The sequence below is a fragment of the Dermacentor silvarum genome, chromosome 10, assembly GCF_013339745.2.
Source record: "Dermacentor silvarum isolate Dsil-2018 chromosome 10, BIME_Dsil_1.4, whole genome shotgun sequence".
Taxonomy (NCBI): domain Eukaryota; kingdom Metazoa; phylum Arthropoda; class Arachnida; order Ixodida; family Ixodidae; genus Dermacentor; species Dermacentor silvarum.
Genome location: NC_051163.1, coordinates 154521944 through 154543729, shown reverse-complemented (window position 1 = coordinate 154543729; position 21786 = coordinate 154521944). Strand labels below are relative to the sequence as shown.

The 21786-nt window shown below is 41.9% G+C and overlaps 1 protein-coding gene across 1 annotated transcript in view; it reads right to left on the bottom strand.

Moving 5' to 3' along the window:
- Positions 1–543: 543 nt before the first annotated feature.
- The window catches only part of LOC119431946 (zinc finger protein 182), a 31744-nt gene continuing 10501 nt past the window's right edge, over positions 544–21786 (bottom strand). Inside the window, exons 3-6 of the mRNA XM_049658121.1 lie at positions 21602–21721; positions 19687–19866; positions 11461–11895; positions 544–5241 (exon numbers count right to left, since the gene is read on the bottom strand). Of these exons, the coding sequence (XP_049514078.1) occupies positions 4586–5241; positions 11461–11895; positions 19687–19866; positions 21602–21721 (1391 nt within the window). The 3' untranslated portion in view covers positions 544–4585. The remainder of the gene's footprint in view (positions 5242–11460; positions 11896–19686; positions 19867–21601; positions 21722–21786) is intronic.

The window sequence follows — 21786 nt, the reverse complement described above, 5'->3', positions numbered from 1 at the left end:
ATTTTCACCTTCGAGCATGTCACACAATGATCGGACACTGTCACTCCCTGTCATCCAGTGTCATGAATGATGATGTCAACTACTGCACAGCAACGCAATTAACCATGCTATATGGCTACCTGCAGTGTCATGGAGGACCTTAATGATGCAAAGCCTGAAATGCAAGTATAAATCACCACAGATATGCAAAAGTTCAGTTGCCAACGTAATTACTGAAGCTACTGCAGCATAAAAACCTGATTGCCATTCATGATATGCTGCTGCTGGATGTCAGTTTTATGAATTGTATTTTTTCATGGCAGTCCATAAGCGTTACTTACTTCAAACTTGAATCTTCTGGAGTGTTTTTATGGAATGTGTAGATTGCCCCCTTAAAATTATCAATGTTTACTGAGGTCATTGCTGCATAAGCAAAGGTGCCCAGGGCCACAAACAGCAAGGCAACTTGACGATTTATGCCTTTTTTTTTCATAGTGCAAGCACAATTTTGTCAACTTTTGTACTACCAGGTAAATATACCACACTTCAAAGGCCAACTGAATATCATAAATGAGTTTTATTCACAGACTTTCGGTGTCAAAATTGAACACTGACAACAAGCACCAATTATCAAACTAGAAAAAAACAACTACACCAGAGGAATTGGTAGTGATAAGCAGGGCTGAGTGATTGCGAGTTAACATTATCAAACGAGCCGACATTGTCATCTAAGTGTAATATCGAACAATACAAATGCTTCTGAATTCCAAATTGCACGTCGCAGACATCAGCAGACGGACATGTTGCACCAAGACTAGTCCTCAAATGAAATACACAATCCAAGGAAGGAAAGAGTGGCAGGGAGGTTAACCAGTTTAGCACAACCGGTTTGATACCCCACACATGGCAGCGGAATGGGGGAGAATGAGACCAAGATAAGTGAACCGTACTTAGTGCCAAAAGGTGCAGTCCAAAGAAGTTACCCCAAGTCAGAATATGCATGTTTCCCACTGTCATAAGGGTGGCCCTAGGCTTAACAGGTACACCTGTCTAAAGCTAACCAGGCAGAATGAAACCTTACATGACAATAGGCATTTCCATAAAGAAATGCAACGCCACTCATCTGAGTGATGCTGGTAATGGTTTTGAAACAGTGTGCAGACATTGTGCAAACAGTGTGCAGACCAAGATAAGTGAACCGTACTTAGTGCCAAAAGGTGCAGTCCAAAGAAGTTACCCCAAGTCAGAATATGCATGTTTCCCACTGTCATAAGGGTGGCCCTAGGCTTAACAGGTACACCTGTCTAAAGCTAACCAGGCAGAATGAAACCTTACATGACAATAGGCATTTCCATAAAGAAATGCAATGCCACTCATCTGAGTGATGCTGGTAATGGTTTTGAAACAGTGTGCAGACACAAGAGTAAAGGAAACAGCCTAGCATAAATGAATTCTAAACAGCAAGTCTGCATGTCGCAATGCATGAAAAACACCAGCTTGTTTTCATGGTCATGACAATACCACAATGAAAAAAATGCAAGAAAAAGCATAGCACACGTGCTCCTGCCAGTGCAGACTTCAGCACCCCTCGTGCCATAAACAATATGGAGCTCACAATGCTATTTATACAAATTCTTTTCGTCTCATGTAGTAGCATCATAAACTCAACTGTACAACAAAATGTTGCAAAGGCTGCAGAAGAGCTGGAGCCATTGTCAATGGAATGTGCCATCTACATATGTTAATCATTTAGCAATGCCGACCTGTGCAATCACAAAATGTTTGCAACGCTTGAGATGCATAATGATGAATATATCAATATATGTAAATGTTCCTCTATGCAACAGTATCTCACAAGCTTGTCTTGAGTGTACAATAAAAGGCTGATGACTGAAAGTCTAGTTGCAGTGCTCTTACACACACCACTGTCATAAAATAGGAATCAACAGGAACATAACTTCCTGCTAAGGAAGCTTTAATAAGGTGGGCTTTTTAAAAGCTCCTGACTGGAGATAAGACTAAATGCATTAAATTAAGATTAAATATTTTTTAATGTATGTATACTGGCATGACGATGACACCCTGTGGTGCATACATAATCATGTCAACACAATAAAAATGCATGTTACAAGGAAACAAAAGGAATGTGTAAAAAATGTGTGCAAAGTAAAACCAGCAAATGCAATTCTGTTGAAGTCAATCAACAATCTCCGACGAGGTTGAACAAAAGACCGCTGCACTTCAGTCTACAAGGAACACTGAGCGGGGGCCTTTGAGTCGATTCAAACGATCTACAGATTTTTCACAACAACATTAAGCTTTCTTCTTTTGCTGCCCCCACTCGAATGTGGCCACTATAGACACGATGCAATGACCTTGTGACAAGTCAGTCAGTACTGACATGCTGACTGACTTAATGCAGCAGGTTGTTGCAGTGATTAAAGTGCATCCAGATTTTGTCAACACATGATGTGCTGCTGTCAATTAATAGGTAGCACACGCATCTGCTGAATAAAATAATATCTTAAAAACCTATACAACCTGAAAGAATGCAGTTGGATGATGAAAACAGGTTTCAAAAGATAAAGAGTGCGAGTATAATGTAAAGCTGAACTATCACACATGTGTCTTCCCACTTTCCAAAGCAAGTAAAGCCACATTCATTGGTGTATACATACAATAGGCATCATATGTGAAGTGCGTTTGAAAAAGGTGTGCAGTACATCAGGTCAACAGCAAGACATACTTTTTTCCTGAGAATGATATATAGACAGTCAGCAGAATTCAGCACGAGGACAGATTAACTGATTTTCTCAACCCGCATTTATTTTTTCTTCATAGCTAAGTGAACTGCACAGATGGCAGCTGTGCACAGCAAGGTGTGAACAGGGTCAGTAAACATAGTGTGTTTGAAGTGGCCACACTATCAGTTAGTTACAATCAATGCCCCCCTGAGGTTGCTTTTTTTTATTATTAAGGTCAGTTCACTACATTTGGTTTAACAGATGTTTCCCAAGGCCACTGATAGTGTACTATGTATCAACAGCAATGAGTTTGACACTGCCTGATGTCCCTACTGGTGGCAGATGCATAAACGTCCCGTTTTCCAGAGGGCAGCAGTCTTTTTAGCAATGCACACTGCAAGCATTGCAGTACTGGGCAATGTTTGCGTGTAAATGCCATCAATGAGTAAAAATTTATAAATGCTACTTTCAGGTGCCCTCTACTTCAGGACACATCTGGATGCAGCCACGGCTACTGGGAGGCCTTGCCACACGTTGACTGCTTGTGAATGTGCAGTTGCAATTCATACACACAAAAAAAAAAATGTAGTCAAAAGATGAGAACAACAGAGCTACCAACTGCTGGTGACCTACAACCACTCTTGCTGGCAATCAACTTCCACGCGCAGGTAACTGAGTTTGTGCGGAAAGGTAGCACGTTTGTCAATTTAGGCACAGCAGAGATAAGAACTTAAAGCCGGGCTAGTTGGCCTGGATTCATTATATGAACTGAAGCACAACACACGAAGGCAAAGAACAGAAACGAAGTGAATGCACAGAGCGCTGGTGTGTTCACTTTGTTTCCGTCCTATGCCTTCCAGCTGTGCTGAAATTAATAATGAATCAACTCCAGGGATGTTGCAAGTCTACCAGCAAGGACTAACACATTCGTAAACACGGCAAATAGTATGTGCTCTACATGTCAATCTCTCTCTGTTCTTACGTGAGGGAGACTATATTGAATTTCCATGTAAGCAAGAGTACAGCAAAAGCTACTTGCTTGCCCCACTCTTATGTGTGTAAGCTGCTTGATTTGTTTGCTGTAACTGCTTCAGGAACATGTTGCAGCAAAAAAACTAATGCAAAACAGCTTGTTCTTTCTTCAGTAACTTGGTAAACACAGCACAACATAACGCAGACAAAATGAAGGCAAGGCCTATTTTCCGTTACTGCAAGTACTGCCACTCTTTGCCTGCTGCTCAGTCATGTTTACAACATCACAGTGCTTGAAGCTGGTTTCCTGTTTAATGCCAGTTATTAGGCAGCTAGAAAAAAAATTTCTTACAAAGGACTTTTTTGTAGGACACAATGAAAAAAATATCAATGCGTACATACTATACATGTGCAAATTCCTGGTTGTGGCTGGAGCGCACAAAGAGGTAGCCGGACTCCTCCAGCTGATAGCTACTCATCAGTTGCTGGCAAGTGTGACGTGTCAGGAACCATGCCACTCCACATATAACTGTTTGTTGTCACACGCTCGCAACAGTTGAATACTCCCCAAGGTTTGATAGGCGTGTCACTATGAAAAGGTTGTGCAGATGCCTCAAAGCCTCTGTAACAGTTAAAGCACCGCAGCATCCGAGAGATCTACCTCAGAGAATGTTATGGGCTGCCATTAGATGTAGAGCACAAGACATCCTAAACTATGTGGCTGGATGTTAACTTGTTCACTGTCACATGCACGCAGATGATGGTGAGAGGCCGAGATTCGTCGGGCACAGCGACGGGAAGCTAGCGCAGTTGTTGTTCACAAAGCCTTTCATCATCACGAATGAAGCACTGAACAGCAAGAAGGCTTAGCTGAAGCCCTTCAAAAGCCGTCAGTTAATTGGGAGCGGCAGGTGCTCGGAGCCATGCTGCTGAACGTGCTTGGCAAAGGTGCTCTTCCAGGAGAAGGCCATGCGGCAGAACTGGCAGCGGTAGGGCTTATCACCCGTGTGGCGCCGCATGTGACCGATGAGGGTGTTCTTCTGGTTGAAGGCCATTGGGCAGAAAGGGCACGCAAAAGGCCGATCACCCGTGTGGATCCGCACGTGCCTTCGCAGGTGCCACTGGTCCGCAAAGCCCTTGTCACAGTGCGGACACTTGTAAGGCCTGATGTTGATGTTGATGATGCCTGCATCTGGCACCAGAATGCGTGGCTGGTTCGCAACACCTGCGGGGCGCCCACGAGCAGCCAGTGGCATGTTAGGTGGGTCAGCCGACACTTCTGGCCAGGTGGAACATTCTGCGATTCCTGCATTTCCAGGGCTCAGTTCTGCAGCAGCCAAGAAAAACAAGGTATGAGGGCGCGCACACAATGTTCTTGGAAACATGTCACGAGTGAGAACAAGCAGTGAGACAAAAGTGTTGTGCAGGAATGAAGCAACAAGGCAGGACGGGAAGGAAGGCATAGGCCGCGCTACCTGCTGTGTACCGATTCTTACATATAGAGACAGCTCACAAAACGAGGGCAAGCAAAAATAAGGCACAGGCAATCATGACAACCATGCACTGCACGGAACAGCATGACAACCGAGGTGGATACCCAGGTCAGTTGTCATAGAATGCCTGTCTATCAAAGGTCATTTGAAAAGTGAAAAAAACTGCACAGCTCCTTTAATTTTAACTTTTTTTTCTGCAAGTATATTCTGGTGCATGACAAATGTTGCGAGGCTCCATAAAAAAAATCTAATACAAAATGACTTGGCATTTGCCTTTAGTGTTCTTTTAACAGCGAGCCAACACCAACTCCCAAAATTTGAATACTTCTGAAATTATAGTGCATTCCGAGCATACCAAGACAGCAACAATTGGAGCGTACCATAAATTTTGTTACAAGTGCTGTGGCTGGGCGTTCTGTGTTTGCATGCTTTGGACACAGACTCACCGAGGTGAAATCACAGAAACAGAGCCCCTACACTGCATATATGAGTCTTCTGTGCACTTTTGTCTTTGTCTTGGTGAATAAATGTTTACACCATGCACCGTGTACTTATCTATATAGTGCTGGAGTTTCCATGCATGTTGGCCTGTGCACGAAATAGTCTAGCTTTTAGTTATATTAAAATGAACAAACAGAATATGAAAATAACATAGATGATGTTCACATTGCGGGAATAAAATGTCAAACAGCACGTCTAAATACTGAGCTCACTGAGTACAACTTTTAGCTACTGAACATGATGGGCACGTACAGCACCATATGCTAGGCACATGACGCATATCTCAAACATGCACTGAATGAATGCTTTGGACAGCATTTTTCAGAAAAAACATGTAGAAAAAAAGAACATTAAATATACAAGCATCCAGGAAACCACTGGCTTCCTTGCATTCCACATTTGCAATACTGTTGTAACATGAGGATACTGACCACATAACTTAAGTGCTAAATTGTTTTCTATATTTAACATACATTTTTCTCTGCTAAAACGCACAACGCAAAACAAGCAGCAGATATTATTGCAAACAATAAAATTAATTTGGAGAACACCAGCTACTATACATGCAATCTTATTCAAGCCCCCTTTGCAGCAACAGGTGATATTATCGTGTAAAGCTGCTCATACACATTGAATTAAAAAAATCAAAGTTGCTTTTACATCTCAATTGTCTTATCAGAAGCATTCATTTTACCGTATAAACAAAGCAGCATAAAATGCACACTGGCAAGAACGAACACACCTCCACGTTTCAGCGCCATGACACACTATTTATTTTCTCATTAGCACATGCTCTGTACAAAGCCAACATGCTCAAACATAGGTAAGAGTCCTCCAAACTGGTTGATAATGTGCGCGCTCCACAAATGTAAACACTGCCCTATCAACATTCACACGAGACAAAAATACAAGTTCTAAGTTTTGAGTTGTAACCGTGACCTGTAAGTGACCACTGAGAGCTTTCTCACTTTCAACATTTCTGACTTGCAGTGGTTACCATGCCGGTTTACATGACAAAGGACACTAAGCAATAGCAGTGTCTAAGCTAACCTTTAAGGTGATCCATAAGTGCGCGAGATCATTTGCACAAAAACATTTCCCCTTCATTACTGAAGGTTAAAAATGGTTAGGTTAAAACGAATTACTTCACTTGAAATGTCATGTACTGTACACTTGTACTATATATCTGTCTTAAATTAAACCGTGTGGAAGCTACCTGCTAACCATTGAGTGCTCAAGTCTTATTTACTATAGTAGGTGTTTCTTTAGCTGCACCAAATTTTTTTTTTAATTGTCTGTAGCAGATTACTCGATGAGGAAGACATCACTTGTATGAGAAATCAAAATGTTTCATTGAATTGCAATAATTGCAATAATTACATTATAATTAATTACCTAATGGCACATATTGAAATTTACTAATTGTAGCCAGTGAGTCCGCAAGGTGTATCTACTCTGAATGAATTCTTTCTGCACCAGTTTCGAAAAAACAATTTTCAAATGATTCAATGAAATACATTGGTGTCTTACTTTTGTGCTTCAATGCATGAAAGAACATTTCCTTAATATAAGTGGAACAGCAGTGCATTTTTATCGCCAGCTTTACAGCATATCTCGAAACTGGTGCCATCCGCAGAATTCACTGCGATATGCCGTGCAAACTCATTAACCAGAATTTGTAGATTGCGATTTGTGCTGTAAATCAATTAGTACCAAAATTACTGAATTGTTTTTCATTAGTCAATCCCACATTCAATTGGTCATGGAAGTAATGTCCGCCTCATCGATTCATTTAGTTCGAGGGTTAGAATCATGCTATTTGCCACAGATGATTAAAGAAATTTGGTGCAGCTAAGAAAAACACCCTATATAGGTGAATTTGCAGGCTTTGACAGCTAAAAAATATCATTTACTTCAATTTTTGCCTTCATTACACTGCTATTGTATTCTAATAATCATAATTACTACTATTATTTGTTCTAAACCAAATACACATACAACAAACTATCAACAAGTTTATTATTACACATGATGTTCATTATGCCAGCCTTCTGAATAGGCAGAAAAATATTTCTGCATTCCCTAGTTCATTACAGGAGAGATTCACTGCATGTCAAAAAAGTCAGTTGTGCACTAAGCCAATTATATGAAATCACAGGCACCAAACAACGCTAGGCAAATGACACAATTAAAAAAAACAGATGTGACATCGCACAAAGAATATTCACTGGTGACACTTGTGTAGACAGCATTTGTGCTAATTAATTACAATAATGCACATAAACTAGTACAATGTGTGAATATATGAATTTATAAAAAGACACTGTACATAAATAAGAGATCAGCATCGCATTCTATTTAGAGGACACGAAATAAGCATCAATAAAAGTAATGATTCACTGTTTTCATTTAATACACCTGCATGACTGAATTAACATAAGTGGTAAATGCGATAACCATAAGAAGCACTTTTAAGCACACTGAAGTATGCATGCAAAAACACATTTATGGAGTGATGTGTAACATAACTTGACCTACACCAACGTTTCACTTTCACTTTACAAACAAACACTATGGTTCTATGACAAAAAAATGAAAATGTGTACAACCTCTGGTATTCAAAGATCCAAGAAAACGATTAAAAGTTAGGAGATCACCACAGTGAAAATGTCCCCAGCGCATACTTTTCTGTGCGATGCCTATTCATTTGGACTCACAGTTTGCACCTGTGTCATGCATAACTAGAAGTAAAAAAATTAGGCCCTGTCTTTCACTGACATCCTATAGAAGCACAACAAACAGTAGAATGGTTTGAACGTTACCGTCAGTTTTATGTACACACCACAGCACAAAATTCTCACAAGTCTGTCATGAAACAGCTAGTCATCCACAAAATATGTAGTCTCTTGTTCAGGAACTGGTGTCCAAAACATTGTTCATTTCCGCACATGCAGATGACATGATGCAGAAATAGAATTTATATTACTAAGAATTGGTCATAGCTAAGCACCTCAGAAAATAAGACATAAACGCTTACAGATCGAATAACTGCAAACTCAGTAGATCATTGCTGTTTGTTAAATGCATAAGCAGAAACATTTCTAACAAATCTTCAACATACTGAAGCATGGTCACTAAATCATGTGTGCTCCAAGCTTTTTAGTTTTCAGAAACAACAAATAAATTTAAAAAAGGAAAAACTATTTTTAGTGCGATGCCAACTCAAATCTGCAGGATCAGCAAGATCCTCATGCAAGCGAAATATTTTCGCTGGTAGACAATATTTCACAAAACGATTTAGGAGAGGCAATAAAAACGAAGCTAAAGTTTTATAGTAGTACGACCACTTCCCATTCAATTGTTGCCAGATAAATGCAGTAGAATGGCCAAAACGTGCTTTCTGCACATTTAGTTGGTATTTTCACCACCTCATATCTACTTCTCCCTAACTAGCTAGAAAGTTTCCAAGCATTCAACAGAGGCATAAGTGTTCTTATTTCTGAGAATGCTGCAGTTCAACAATGAATATGCTGTGCAGCAAACCTGCAGGCCCTGCAGCAGACTCGGAGGCAGGGCCTTACTACACTTGTACACACACTTGTGGCGTCCATCACTATCATCAGCCTATTTCTCCATCCAGTATCGGACGAAGGCTTCTCCCAGAAATCTCCAATTACCCCTGTCTTGCGCTAGCTGATTCCAACTTGCACCTGCGAATTTCATAATTTCACGACGCCACTTAGTTTTCTGCCGTCCTCGACTGCGCTTCCCTTCTCTTGGTATCCATTCTGTAACCCTAATGGTCCACCGGTTATCCATCGTACGCAATACATGGCCTGCCCAGCTCCACTTTTTCCGCTTATTGTCAACTAGAATATCGGCTATCCCCGTATGCTCTCTGATCCACACGGCTCTCTTCCTGTCTCTTAACGTTAGGCCTAACATTTTTCGTTCCATCGCTCTTTGTGCGATCCTTGTTCTCGAGCTTCTTTGTTAACCTCCACGTTTCTGCCCCATATGTGAGCACCGGTAGAATGCAATAATTGTACGCTTTTCTGTTCAACAACAGCGGTAATTTCCCAGTCAGGATTTGGTAATGCCTGCCGTATGCACTCCAGCCTAATTTTATTCTTCTGTAAATTTCCTTCTCATGATCAGGGTCCCCTGTGAGTAATTGACCTAGATAAACATATTCCTTTACAGACTCTAGAGGCTGACTGCCGATCCTGAATTCTTGTTCTCTTGCCAGGCTGTTGAACATTACCTGTCTTCTGCATATTAATCATCAACCCCACTCTTACACTTTCTTGGTTAAGGTCCTCAATCATTTGTTGTAATTTGACCCCATTGTTGCTGAACAGGACAATGTCACCTACCAACTGAAGGTTGCTGAGATGTTTGCCATTGGTTCTCACTCCTGAGCCTTCCCTGCATAACAGCTTTAATACTTCTTCTAAGCATGCAGTGAATAGCATTGGGGAGATTGTGTCTGCTTGCCTGACCCCTTTTCTGATAGGTAACTTTCTACTTTTCTCGTGGAGAACTAAGGTAGCTGTGAAATCCTTGTAGATATTTGCCAAGATGTTCATGTATGCCTCCTGTACTCCTTGATTATGCAATGCCTCTATGACTGCTGGTGTCTCTACTGAATCCAATGCCTTCTGATAATCTGGCACACCAATATAGGGAGGTTGGTTATGCCTATGACGTTATACAAACCCAAACCTAGGATTGTAAACCAAGACTTTAGTAAGATTGCAAGTGGTAAAGCACATCAATGAAAAACACATTAGAGAGTTTTAGCTAGCAAGTACTATGTAATATTTTAGAGGATTGCTTTAGTGTAATACATACTGGAACGACAACACAATTAGCTGCATTGATGGTGAAGTGTAGTGTTTAAATCAGAATGTACTGAAACGTTCTTCTATTGTGCCACACCTCTTGATCAGGGACAGTTATAGCATTTGGAAATTTGTGCCGCTGCGAAAACAATTACATCAGCAAATAATACACAGAACACATCAAGAAGCTTAACGACACGCAGGAAGATGGAGGCTCAAAGTTATTAACAGTGGTCAAACAAGGAATGTTGCTAGAGCCAACATTGCTTGTTAGACCACAGTTAATTACATTAGAAGCCAATGTGGTTTGGTTGCACACAGCGTCAAACCAGCTGAATCTCTCTAACTATTGTTTTAGAACAAATTAAAACTCAGGAATGTTCAAAAACAATTTACCAAGGCTGTTATATTTCTCCTACGAATTCAAACTAGCTCCATGTAACCTTATGCCTTCAACACTTTCTTATCTATGTCAGCAAAACTGGCATGCTTAATTAATATGACATTTACCATTGATGAATACACATCAGTTTAGCTTACTGCTTTAGTATATACCAAAGTACATTTCTTGCTTGTTTCTCGAACCAAGCATATTGTTCTGCCATGTTATTTTTTTTTATCCTGTGTTCAGCTCTATATTATGTGAAACTATGTGAAACTGTAAAATTTTGCGATTGTTCTTTTTAATCTTGTAATGTGGAGAATGTTATCTTGTGTTCACCTTGTATTTTACAAATTTATGTATTTTCTGCATTTCTCTAGCAACCGTGCGGCTGCTTTGCGCTGCCACGTTCTGAACTGTCGCAGACAGGGTGTTTTTCAAGCTGCATTCGCAGCTTCTTCCCCTGCCTCCTCCAACCCTGTTGGAAATAAAAATAAACTTCAAAACTAACAGGGTGCTACTGTAAAATATGAGCGGTCACTGACACGTTGTCATCGCGCCGTGCTGCTGCAGGTGCTTTACAAGCGCGCTCTTCCAGGAGAAGACCATACGGCACAAGGGGCACTGGTATGGCTTGTCACCCGTGTGGCGGCGCAGGTGCCCCATGAGCGTGCTCTTCTGGTTGAAGGCCATCGGGCAGATGTGGCACCGGAAAGGCCGGTCACCTGTGTGAATGCGCACGTGACGCCCCAGGTGCCACTGATGCGCAAACGCTTTGCTGCAGAAGGGGCACTTGTAGCGGTCACCGCTAAGCTGCGACCCCGTCGATGCAGACGACATGCGTCGCGCTTCTCCAAGCGCCGCCGCAGTTGCTCGAAGGTGCGCTGGGGAGAGGCGTGGCCTGGCGGCATTCGCTGACACTCCAGTCTCCCTTGTCACATTTGGTTGGCCGAAGCTATCCGAAAAGGCCGCATCATGTACTGGAAGCAGAAGCAGACAGGTCTGTTGAGATACGGCTGCAGTCATTGATTTTTTTTCGAATATCACGTCAGCACAGTCAAACACTACAGCAGGACAAGTGTCTCGTGTGTCTAACATGTAGTCTCTCTAATTATAATAGAAGCTTCAGAAAAAAACACTGATAAACATGAACAAGAGAAACATAACGTTGAGCCTCTTTTGCAGAAACTGCTGTTATCGAGACTTTCTGGCTGCATTTGTGGCAGTAGCGCGTGGGTCTTTGTTGCCACTGTAAGTCTTTGTTGTAGCAGCTCCCTGCTGATCAAATTATGTCATCAACACCAACGGTAGACAACAACCGAAAAAAGGAAGGCAGCTTATCTACTAACAAATTTGCAGCTTTTCCATCTGGAAAGTTGTGCTCCAATTGACTGCACCATAGTAAAAGCAGTAGTGCTTCGAAAAGCAGCCACAGTGGTGCGCACAAAAGTGCATGAGACTGTCGGGGACAGGCACCAAAAGAAAAGACGCAACGTGAAGATGCTAGCAGCGCAAAGTGGGACACAAGATATAGAAGAGAAAAAGAGCAAAAGCCATAAGGTTTCTTCAGAGAGACAGTAAACAGGACAGTTGCGTTAGCAGAATCCAAATGAGACATTCAAGCCAAGCCAAGCACAACTAGAAACTATGTAGTGCGCAAGAAAGAAGACAAGCATCTATTGTCAACAATTTGCCATGATAGTCAGTGCAATGAGAGCGGAATCAATTGGCTATCATTTTGCCAATAATAAGTGGAGGAGCTGGGTAGCCCGCAACCTGTGCACCTTAGTAAGGCTTCACACTCGCAGGTTCATGCCAACAATGCCAGATAGCGCATTTCAGCAAGCTCCATTGCCTCAAGCTGTCATCTGTAGCCACTGATTTGCTAGCAAGACCCTTCCATGTTCAATGGAAGAGAGACCAACCTTGAAGATTGGCTCACTTCCAATCAGTCGGTGAGCTTTCACAAACAATGTGAATGGACCAAGTCTCGAATTGTGTTGCACAGACATGAGCTGACCTAAAGACTTGTAGACTATGAAAGGCATTGCACAAGTTGGCGGCAAACAGAATCACTCTGCATCAATGCCAATGATCAAGAATCGCATGAGCAAAAGGCAACTGCGATACAATGAAAGGCTTTCACATGACATGACATGTGTCAGAGCAACAACTACATCGAAATAAACTCTTGCACAAAGGGGCTGCCAACAAATGATCGAACTACAACCCTGTCCTTTCTTGCTTCAAATTTCAGCCACAGTGCATTGTATCAGCATCATGTGAGGCTATCCGATACAAAGGTATTTTGTGTTCTCTTGTAAGTACCCAGCTAGGCCTGCAGACTGGGTATTTGCTGTTCAACTGTCGTTCAGCCAGTTTTCAAACGAACTACTATTTAATCCACTGAATGAACTGAAGACAAAGCCTGACTTAGGGCAGACTGTGAGGCAAAGACGTTTGTGCATGGAGACAAATGTTTACTACAAGAAATGCTGTGCAATGTGTTGCATGCATTACAATGCTCAACAGTGCACAACCTGCTACCAGCACTGCTCTCCATTTCAGGTGAAAGTTCATGTATCGTTACTTCTGTGCTCAAGCATTCATCGCGGCCCCCAATCTCGTTAATCAATTTTTCTGTTTATCTGCCTCGAGCTGCTGTCTAAGACACAAAGAAAATGTGTGACAGCTGTAACAGCAGCAGATATTAAGTGCTAATGAAAATTCACACGAAGCTGCACACGACTTAACGAATGCTTGCTAAGTATCGCAATCCAACTGAATCATGCCTGACCAAAACTTGCATTCACAGTGAGACTCATTGTGAACTGTAAACAAAGCTGACGTGAGGAATACTGGCGATTCATAGACTGGCACAGAAATGGGAACCCAATATGAATGTAGACATGTCAACCACTGCAGCCTAGTTGGAGTACGCAGTCTCGCTTCTTTTAATGATCACCCTCACTAAAGCTTTTTGAGGCACTGCTAAATGCCTATGTACATAATAACGATTAGCAAAATAGGGTTATACAACATAAGAAGTCTGAAAGTAAAGGCCAACTGCCACAACACTTTGGACTACATGAAAAGCCTAGTTAAGAGCAGCCTGTGCAAAAGAAATGTTATGTTTGAAATACGAGTGGACGCGTCAAGACAAGCTAAAAAAAATAGACATTTTGATACCAAAATTGCAAAAAACACAATGATTAATGCTTGCCAGAAATGATCCAGAATACAGAATATTGAGAACTAGTGCACCTCCTCAGCATGAACTTTAAAATTTTGCAACACCTTAAAAACCTCAGAGGCCAGATTTAGAATTTGCATCAAATTCACCAACCATCGACTGCACACGGTGTCTGCTTAAGTGTCATTTAAAGGCTGCTCAAATAGAAATTTATACAATTAACAGCCCTGCATCTTTGGCAAGATTTCTTCACTAGCCTGTACTACTCAGCTACAACAAATTTAGTTAAAGAGAAATTTTGCTGCAGTTGTTAATGTTGACAGTCCAATAGGGCACACACAGCGTGGTTAGAGGGACACTGCAAGCATTCAAAGCACACTGTGTGATGTTAAACCAGAAACAAACAGTAGCCATTTCTCTCTTTGTTCTGTTCTGAATAACTGATGTTATGCAACAGCACATTAATTCAAGGCACAAGTGTGGACTGTAAGCCATGTTCTAGAAAATCTTGGAAAAATGAAATTTCGATGGCCGGAGCACAACCAATGTTTGTGTCACTACCTTCATTCACCTGTATTAGTTCTCAAAGCAGCTTTTTTGTATATTTAGATTCTAAGTCAGTTCATGCAGATTTAACACCACTTGTAGAGCACACACACGCAAGGAGCACTTGACCAAAATGCTGAAATATACTTTCCATTACTACTGACGCCACACAAGATCACCTGCAGCTTTTGTGTTGGCAGCAAGTAATGCGTCACACCTAATTTTCTTTTTAAATTATTTAATTGCAATTACAATGTGATTAACAAAGTTTATAACACCTGCAAGTCTACAAAATAAGCCAAAACATAATTTTTTGGCTGCAGCGGTAGTATTTATGTTGGTAAATACTACTAGAAACAGGCTTGCCAACGTCTGATATTGCACAGATGGCAAATAAATGCATTCCAGAAACGAGACAAGTGACAGATGTCAGTTGCACCCAGCTTTAGTGGCACAATCGAAGAGCACAGCATCCTTTTGAAAGGGCTTCTCAAAGAAAGGCAAATAATCTTCCAGAATGATAACAAGGCAGTACATGTTCACTAGGGATACAATGTCACATTTGATGACATCTTGCTCATTATGCGGCAACACAATCCAAAACTAGCACAATGCAAATTGTAGAGACACACCATCAAGGCTTACACCTCATCCATGTCCTGTCCAAGTACAGTGGTGCCTCACAGAACGAACTTAATTTATTCCCTAGGCAGGCCTGTTCTGTGAGAAGTTCACTCTGCAGGGTGTGTTTTCCCACTGTTTCCCATGGGTAGCCTATTAATGTGTCAGTGCGTTTGCCGAGGAAAGAGGATGTTTGAAAGAGAGAGAGATATCGCAGACAGGAAGAGGTGATATCTTCTGCAACCCAATTTAAGGACCACGGCTCAGCGGGAGAGATGCTGGAGAAGGGAGTAAGGGGGGACTACTTACACTAGTGTTTGCACGCAACTGTGCTTTTTGAAGCACTTCTCAGTGCAGCCTACTAGAGCCAGTCTGCCCAAGCTAGATGAGATGGAAGACAGTGCTGCGAAAAGCTTTCTCCTGTCTCTGTCTGGGCCTTTTTGAAATATCCCGGACAGAAGAACTTTCTCAATGTGACCTGCCTCTCCCTTCAGAACATTTCCAAAGGCGAGGCAAGAGTGACGCCAGAGCGAGACTAGTCGAGGTCGTAGTATACGTGCTATCATGAGTATACGTACTATCATTAGGCAAAGGAGTGTGAAGGCCTAGAAGGCAACACACAAGTGTGCCTGCGCGTCGCCTCAGCCTCCATGTTCCTGGGCTGCAATTGTCCCCTTGTTATAACACACCCTCGGTACAAGTGACACCCTGTTATAACACCCTCGGTACATCTGGACATCACCTAGTCGTCTGGTTCGTTCAGAGAAACCAGGTTAGTTCTGCGAGTTGAAAGTGCAAGTGCGTTCGGCTTGCTCTTCCAAATATTTATTGAGTGAGCCGTTTGCTAAGTGAGGCACCACTGTACAATATCAAGAACTCTAAAGTGATCACACTGGCAGAATGCAGAACAAGAAATGCAAGTCTTCAGAATACAAATTTCTTCTGAGCACAGTTATACAAGCAAAATGTACACTTCTGTGCTTGCAACGTATATCAGTCTAAAGGGCTGAGGTACAAGCACTGATAAAAAACCACGTGGTCGAGGTGGGCAACACAAAAAAAAACTAAACACAAAACACAAAAGATAAACATTTGGCACCCGCATGGGAGCTCTTCAGTCATGAAGTATATGGCATTACCTGCAGCTCCTTTTAATATGTTTCAACAAGGAATGCTGTTAAAAGGAAGACACGAATGGAAGATCCACGTCTTTTTAGTTCACTCTGTGCACTGTAGTTGGTATCAGCTGTGACTTTGAGAAAGGACACCATGCTACCCCGACGATTCAAGAACGTACCTCAACTCAAACCTCTCCATTTTCTCCAAGAAAGTGGCAGCACTCATGTGACATAATTCCAGTGTTTCAAAAGTGCTGCTCAGTGATTCCTGAGCTACAATTTTGTAATCAGGCATTCCTGCCATCTACTAAAAGAACCATGTTGATAGAGTGTTTCCTAAGCAACTTAACACTGCAAGACTTAACACTGAAAGAATTGCTGAAGAGCATTATGAAAAATGTCCATATACTGTAGCCAGGAACTGTGAACAAAGGTGCATTTGTGAATTATGGGGCTGGTGTCCTCTCTTTTACAATTCTGGCTGTAAACGGTTTCTTAGTGTTCAATATGTCCAAAAAAATGCCGCAGCACTACTTTCGTTACACAAACTCCGTAACTGCTTCAAGTCACAGGGGTTGTCAAAGCGTTTCATCATCTACAACGGCTAAAAAAAATCACTAAAATCAGCAATAAGGAATTCTAGTGTGAGCGTACATCTTTTAACCTTATGCCACTGCTACCACAAACGTTTTTACATTCAGTAAGTTAAACAATACTGCCATAGCAAAAGTGATCCAAATTGTGATGCCTCACGGAAATGATACCAAAAAGCGATTTTACCAAAAGCAAGTATAAGTACACAAACAATGATGTACTCACAAACAACCTTAGGTTGCCACGAAGGGAAAGCTATTGAGGTAAGGCTCACATGCAACAGAACGTTTATTAAAATAGTTCTGCATCTCATTTGCATTTGTTTAGGCTGGAAAACCAAAAATATGAACATCTCACTTACTACAATGATTATATTTAAATGAGGCATCTATACATAAATTACACAACCCAATGTTAAATTTTAATTTTGTTTTGTTAACTTCGCTCTTCCACATTTTAGTAAACACAACACTCACGAGTGGAGGCTATACTGATTCAGAATCTGCTCCAAGAGACAGAAAGAGAAAGTGCGCTCAAACTGCACTCAACTACTTGGCACAGCAACGTGTTTGCAGAAGCTTTGCCACTGTAGATTATGCTTCATTGCCCCAGAAAGTTTTCCATGAATATACTATATTGGAACTGGCACAGTGACTGCTGCATATATATACACTGTTTAAAGTCACGTTCACTGAAAACCTCTGTGCCATGATTAACTGTGGAAGTTGTTTCTCGCCATGAATAAAGTTACGCCTTATACGCCTTCTGACTTCAACTGTACCAGAGAGCTGGAAGAATGCCGACATTATATTAATCCATAAGAAGGGAGACATTGAAGAACTGAGGTATCCTAGGCCCATTAGCTTGGGCCTGCTATTGTAGGCCTATTAACTCGGGCCTTGGAATTGCATAAAATATTCACAATGTGTAATAGAATCAGGGCAACACATGACTTCAATCAACCAAAAGAATAGGCTGACTTCAGGAAGGGATATTCTACAAAGGATCATGTTCATGTCATCAAATAAGTAATTCAGAAATCTTCGGAGTACACTCAACCTATCTATATGGCTTTCGTAGATTATGAAAAGGCATTTTATTCAGTAAAGATATACCAGCAGTCATAGAGGCACTGCGTAATCAAGGAGCACAGGAGGCATACATGAATATCTTGGGAAATATCTACAAGGATTCCACAGCTACCTTGCTTCTCCACAAGAAAAGTAGAAAGATACCTATCAAGAAATGAGACGGGCAACAAGGCCCAATCTCTCCAATGCTATTCACTGCATGCTTAGTATTCAAGCTATTAAACTGGGAAGGCTTAGGAGTGAAGATCAACGGTGAATTTTTCCACAACCTTTGGATTGGACACGACACTTTTGTGCTTCAATGCATAAAGTTTAATGGATTAATCTGGAACGCTAATGCATTTCTCCACAAATGTCCGCAATTATATCTCCAAACTGGTGTCATTCTGAGAAATCGTTCCAAGTTGATCCGCTTTGCAAACTACATGGCTAGAATTTGTAAATTGCAATACGAGCCATAAAGTAATTAGTTAAAAACTTAATTAGTAAATTTTGTTAATTAGTCAATTATGCATTTCAATTATTTGTGCAAGTAACATCCGCCTCTTCGAGTAGACCAGCGGAAGAACTAGAGTTGTGCTATCTGCCATAGGCAACCTTTAAAAAATTTTGAAAGCGTTCGCTGATCCACCCTGTAAAAAAGCAGCATGATGTGCCATACGCCAGTATAAACTCACTGATACATTCCCACCCTGTACAAATTTAGGGTTTATGCAGTTATGGTGGACAACATTGAAAGTAACCATTTTATTAAGACATTTTTTTAAGATTACAGGTTTTGCATGATGCCTTTTAAAATGGTTTAAAGGTTCAGTCTCTTGGTGCTCAAGAAGCACATACTAATAATCTACCCAAACAAGGGCACACAGGCACTCTTACACCGTATGTCGACAAAAAATAAACCCAATCTGCAGCCCCAATTTATGCACTTGATTCCCCCTGCTGCAACATCATCACACCCATGGACCTTTGGCCTCAGCACCCTGAATTTGCTGTTGCTTTCAAGAGTACATCAAGCTCCATAAATCTTGCCCAACACATTCAGAGTTTACAACTGTCATGAGCAGTAGCACACGCCAATGTGAATCGTTTCCCATGTCTTCATGTTCTGCACAATGGGGCCACAAAAACTTAGCACCAGAAAATACGCTCGGGAAAGCTGCTAAGAGTGGTTCAAAAAATGGCGCTGAATAATTAAGCAATATGTCTTCTGACATTTAGGACATTGCAGGGCCGCATCCATGGAATTCACGTAGGGCATCTGAGCTATTACACAAGTATACTGGGGACCTGCAAGGCCATCTCTCTAGTGCAGTCCACCGTTTAAGAGCTAAACCGGGCTTCACCAGAAATTTCAATAATAGTACAATGGAGTGTGTAGAGCATCGTCCATGGGGCATTCTAGTGCAAGAAATTTGAAAAGCGGCTTAGTAGTAGAAACAAAATTTGCGAGGCGATGATGAAGGAACACGAGCCACCCTCCCTGCAACAGAGGCTAGCTATCTCACTGGCTTGACTAGTGTCGGCACACAACATTCCTCTCTTGCCTGCTGTCACATCAGAGTTGAGGGTGTGTTTTCAACATGTGGCGTTTGAGGTGGTGATTGCGCTTGAAGGCCCTGAAGCACAGCGGGCAGAGGAACGGGTGCTGGTCCGAATGTGTCACTTGGTGCAGACGAATGTTGCCTCTCCGGGTGGTCACGTAAGGACACCGCAGACACCGGTACTGAATCAAGCCGTTGCCTTTGTCCGCAGGCACGAAAGAGCTGGCCTGCTGGTGATGGTCGCCTGAAGAGAAAGGCATACAACAGCTGATTTGTGGGCAGTGCGGAACTAAAGGGCATCACGTTTCTGACGCTGCCATGGGGCAAGCAACCAGTCTTTCTTATTCCCATCTTAGTCAGAAAATGCAATATACTTCATAAACATCCAATAACTTGATCCAACATGTGGCAAGATTTCACATGTTCAGTAAAATTCGACATATTAGGAAGAAATTGCAGTCAGTAACAGTGTCAGAATAATATGCTACTGCAGACGATACTGCTTGACCATTGCAGAATATGGGATGAAGCATTGATCAACAAAAAAAAAGAGCCTGACAACCTGCCTTTTGCTAAAATCCCTCCCGATTCAATTGACACCCTAATGCTAATGGGACTGAATCGAACATACCATTTTCCACACATGCACTAACTGTGCCGTACACAGAATATATCGAGTAATGACATCGTACCCACAATGGGAACATAAGGAATCTATATGGGTTCCGAAACATAAGCTATTTATCATGGCATGGCCAGTGACTACTCTTTCTTTTTTTAAAGAAGTTCAGGCAACAAATGTTATCGCATTTTAGAAATGATGCTTATGTAAATTCCTCTGAGTGGCCACATAGATGGATTTCATATGCAGCGACATGCCATGAGTAATTCAACTGTCGACACTTTGTATCATGCTAGTACTGTACTTCAGTTTCTCACCAGAAAGAACTTTTTGTATGTACATAATGTGGACTGCACATATGCAACGTCACAGAAATTCCATGAATCAACAAACCTGGAATAACAGCTGGCTGCTTAAAGAGCCAAATACAACTGCTCTTGGCTCAGATCTGAGAAGCTCTTTTAGGCCACTTTTAAGCTGCATAAATATGCTTACTTCAGGGGCGTACCAATTGTGCACTCTACACAATCATGCCACAGCTGTGCACATAATGAAGGCATGATCACAATATTTTTGTGCTTAACAATGATAACTTTGAAAAGTCTGCCATTATCACAACTATACACATCAAAAACATGGCTATGCACATTGTAAAGGACGAAATGGCTGCACATTCATCGGTTGCAGTTACTCTGTGTGACTACTCTGTTAGAAACCCATGTCCCCTGGCCTGAGCGCACGATGCTGGCATGCTTCTTTTTTCTCAGCAAATTGTCACCCACGACAAACAGACAAGATGGTTGATGATGACAGCTGCACCACATCGTCTTCTTTGCTCCTTTTGTCAAAATAATGCAGCATTGGAGCTGTTCAAACTAGCTTCCAACAAGTGAAGGCACTGGATTGGGCACTTGATCTTGCATCCTCTCGCCTTTCCTTTCTCTCTAGAATCATCGTACAGACGAACTTGTTTAACTTTTTCTTGCGTATGACATTCTGCGTCTGGCCATTTGGCTCTGGTAAAATCAGCTCAACTCGTACTCGCTCTTGTCATCGTTATACGTGTCTGCAATAACCTGATGGGCTGGCTGCTGCGGTGGCGGTGGCTGCGGTTGCTGCTGGCGTCCAGCCAGGCTGCAGCAGAAGCCCATGAATGCTCCGATGCCTTGTGAGCGACTGGAGGAGGTCGGAGAAGGTTGCTTCCATTTCTTCTTGGACCTTTGTATCATGAGCAGGTTGTGCACGTTGTTATTCTCAATCTCGATGTAGACGCCCCGAAGGTGTCGGTTGGTACATAAGTGCAGCGGTCAGCAGTTGGTCGTAACAGTGCCAGGAAAGATGCGCACTTTCGCTCAACCTTGACTGAAGTTGTCGAACTTAGAGTCATCAGGCATCTCTGGTGGTGGTGCACTCTGTGGTACAGATGGCGGGAAATAGCTCTGCCGGTCGATGAAGGTGAGAGAGAGAGAGACGAACACTTTTGGTCGAAGACATTGAGGCTGTTGTATATGACCGGGACGTGGTTGTGATGCTCTCGACAGA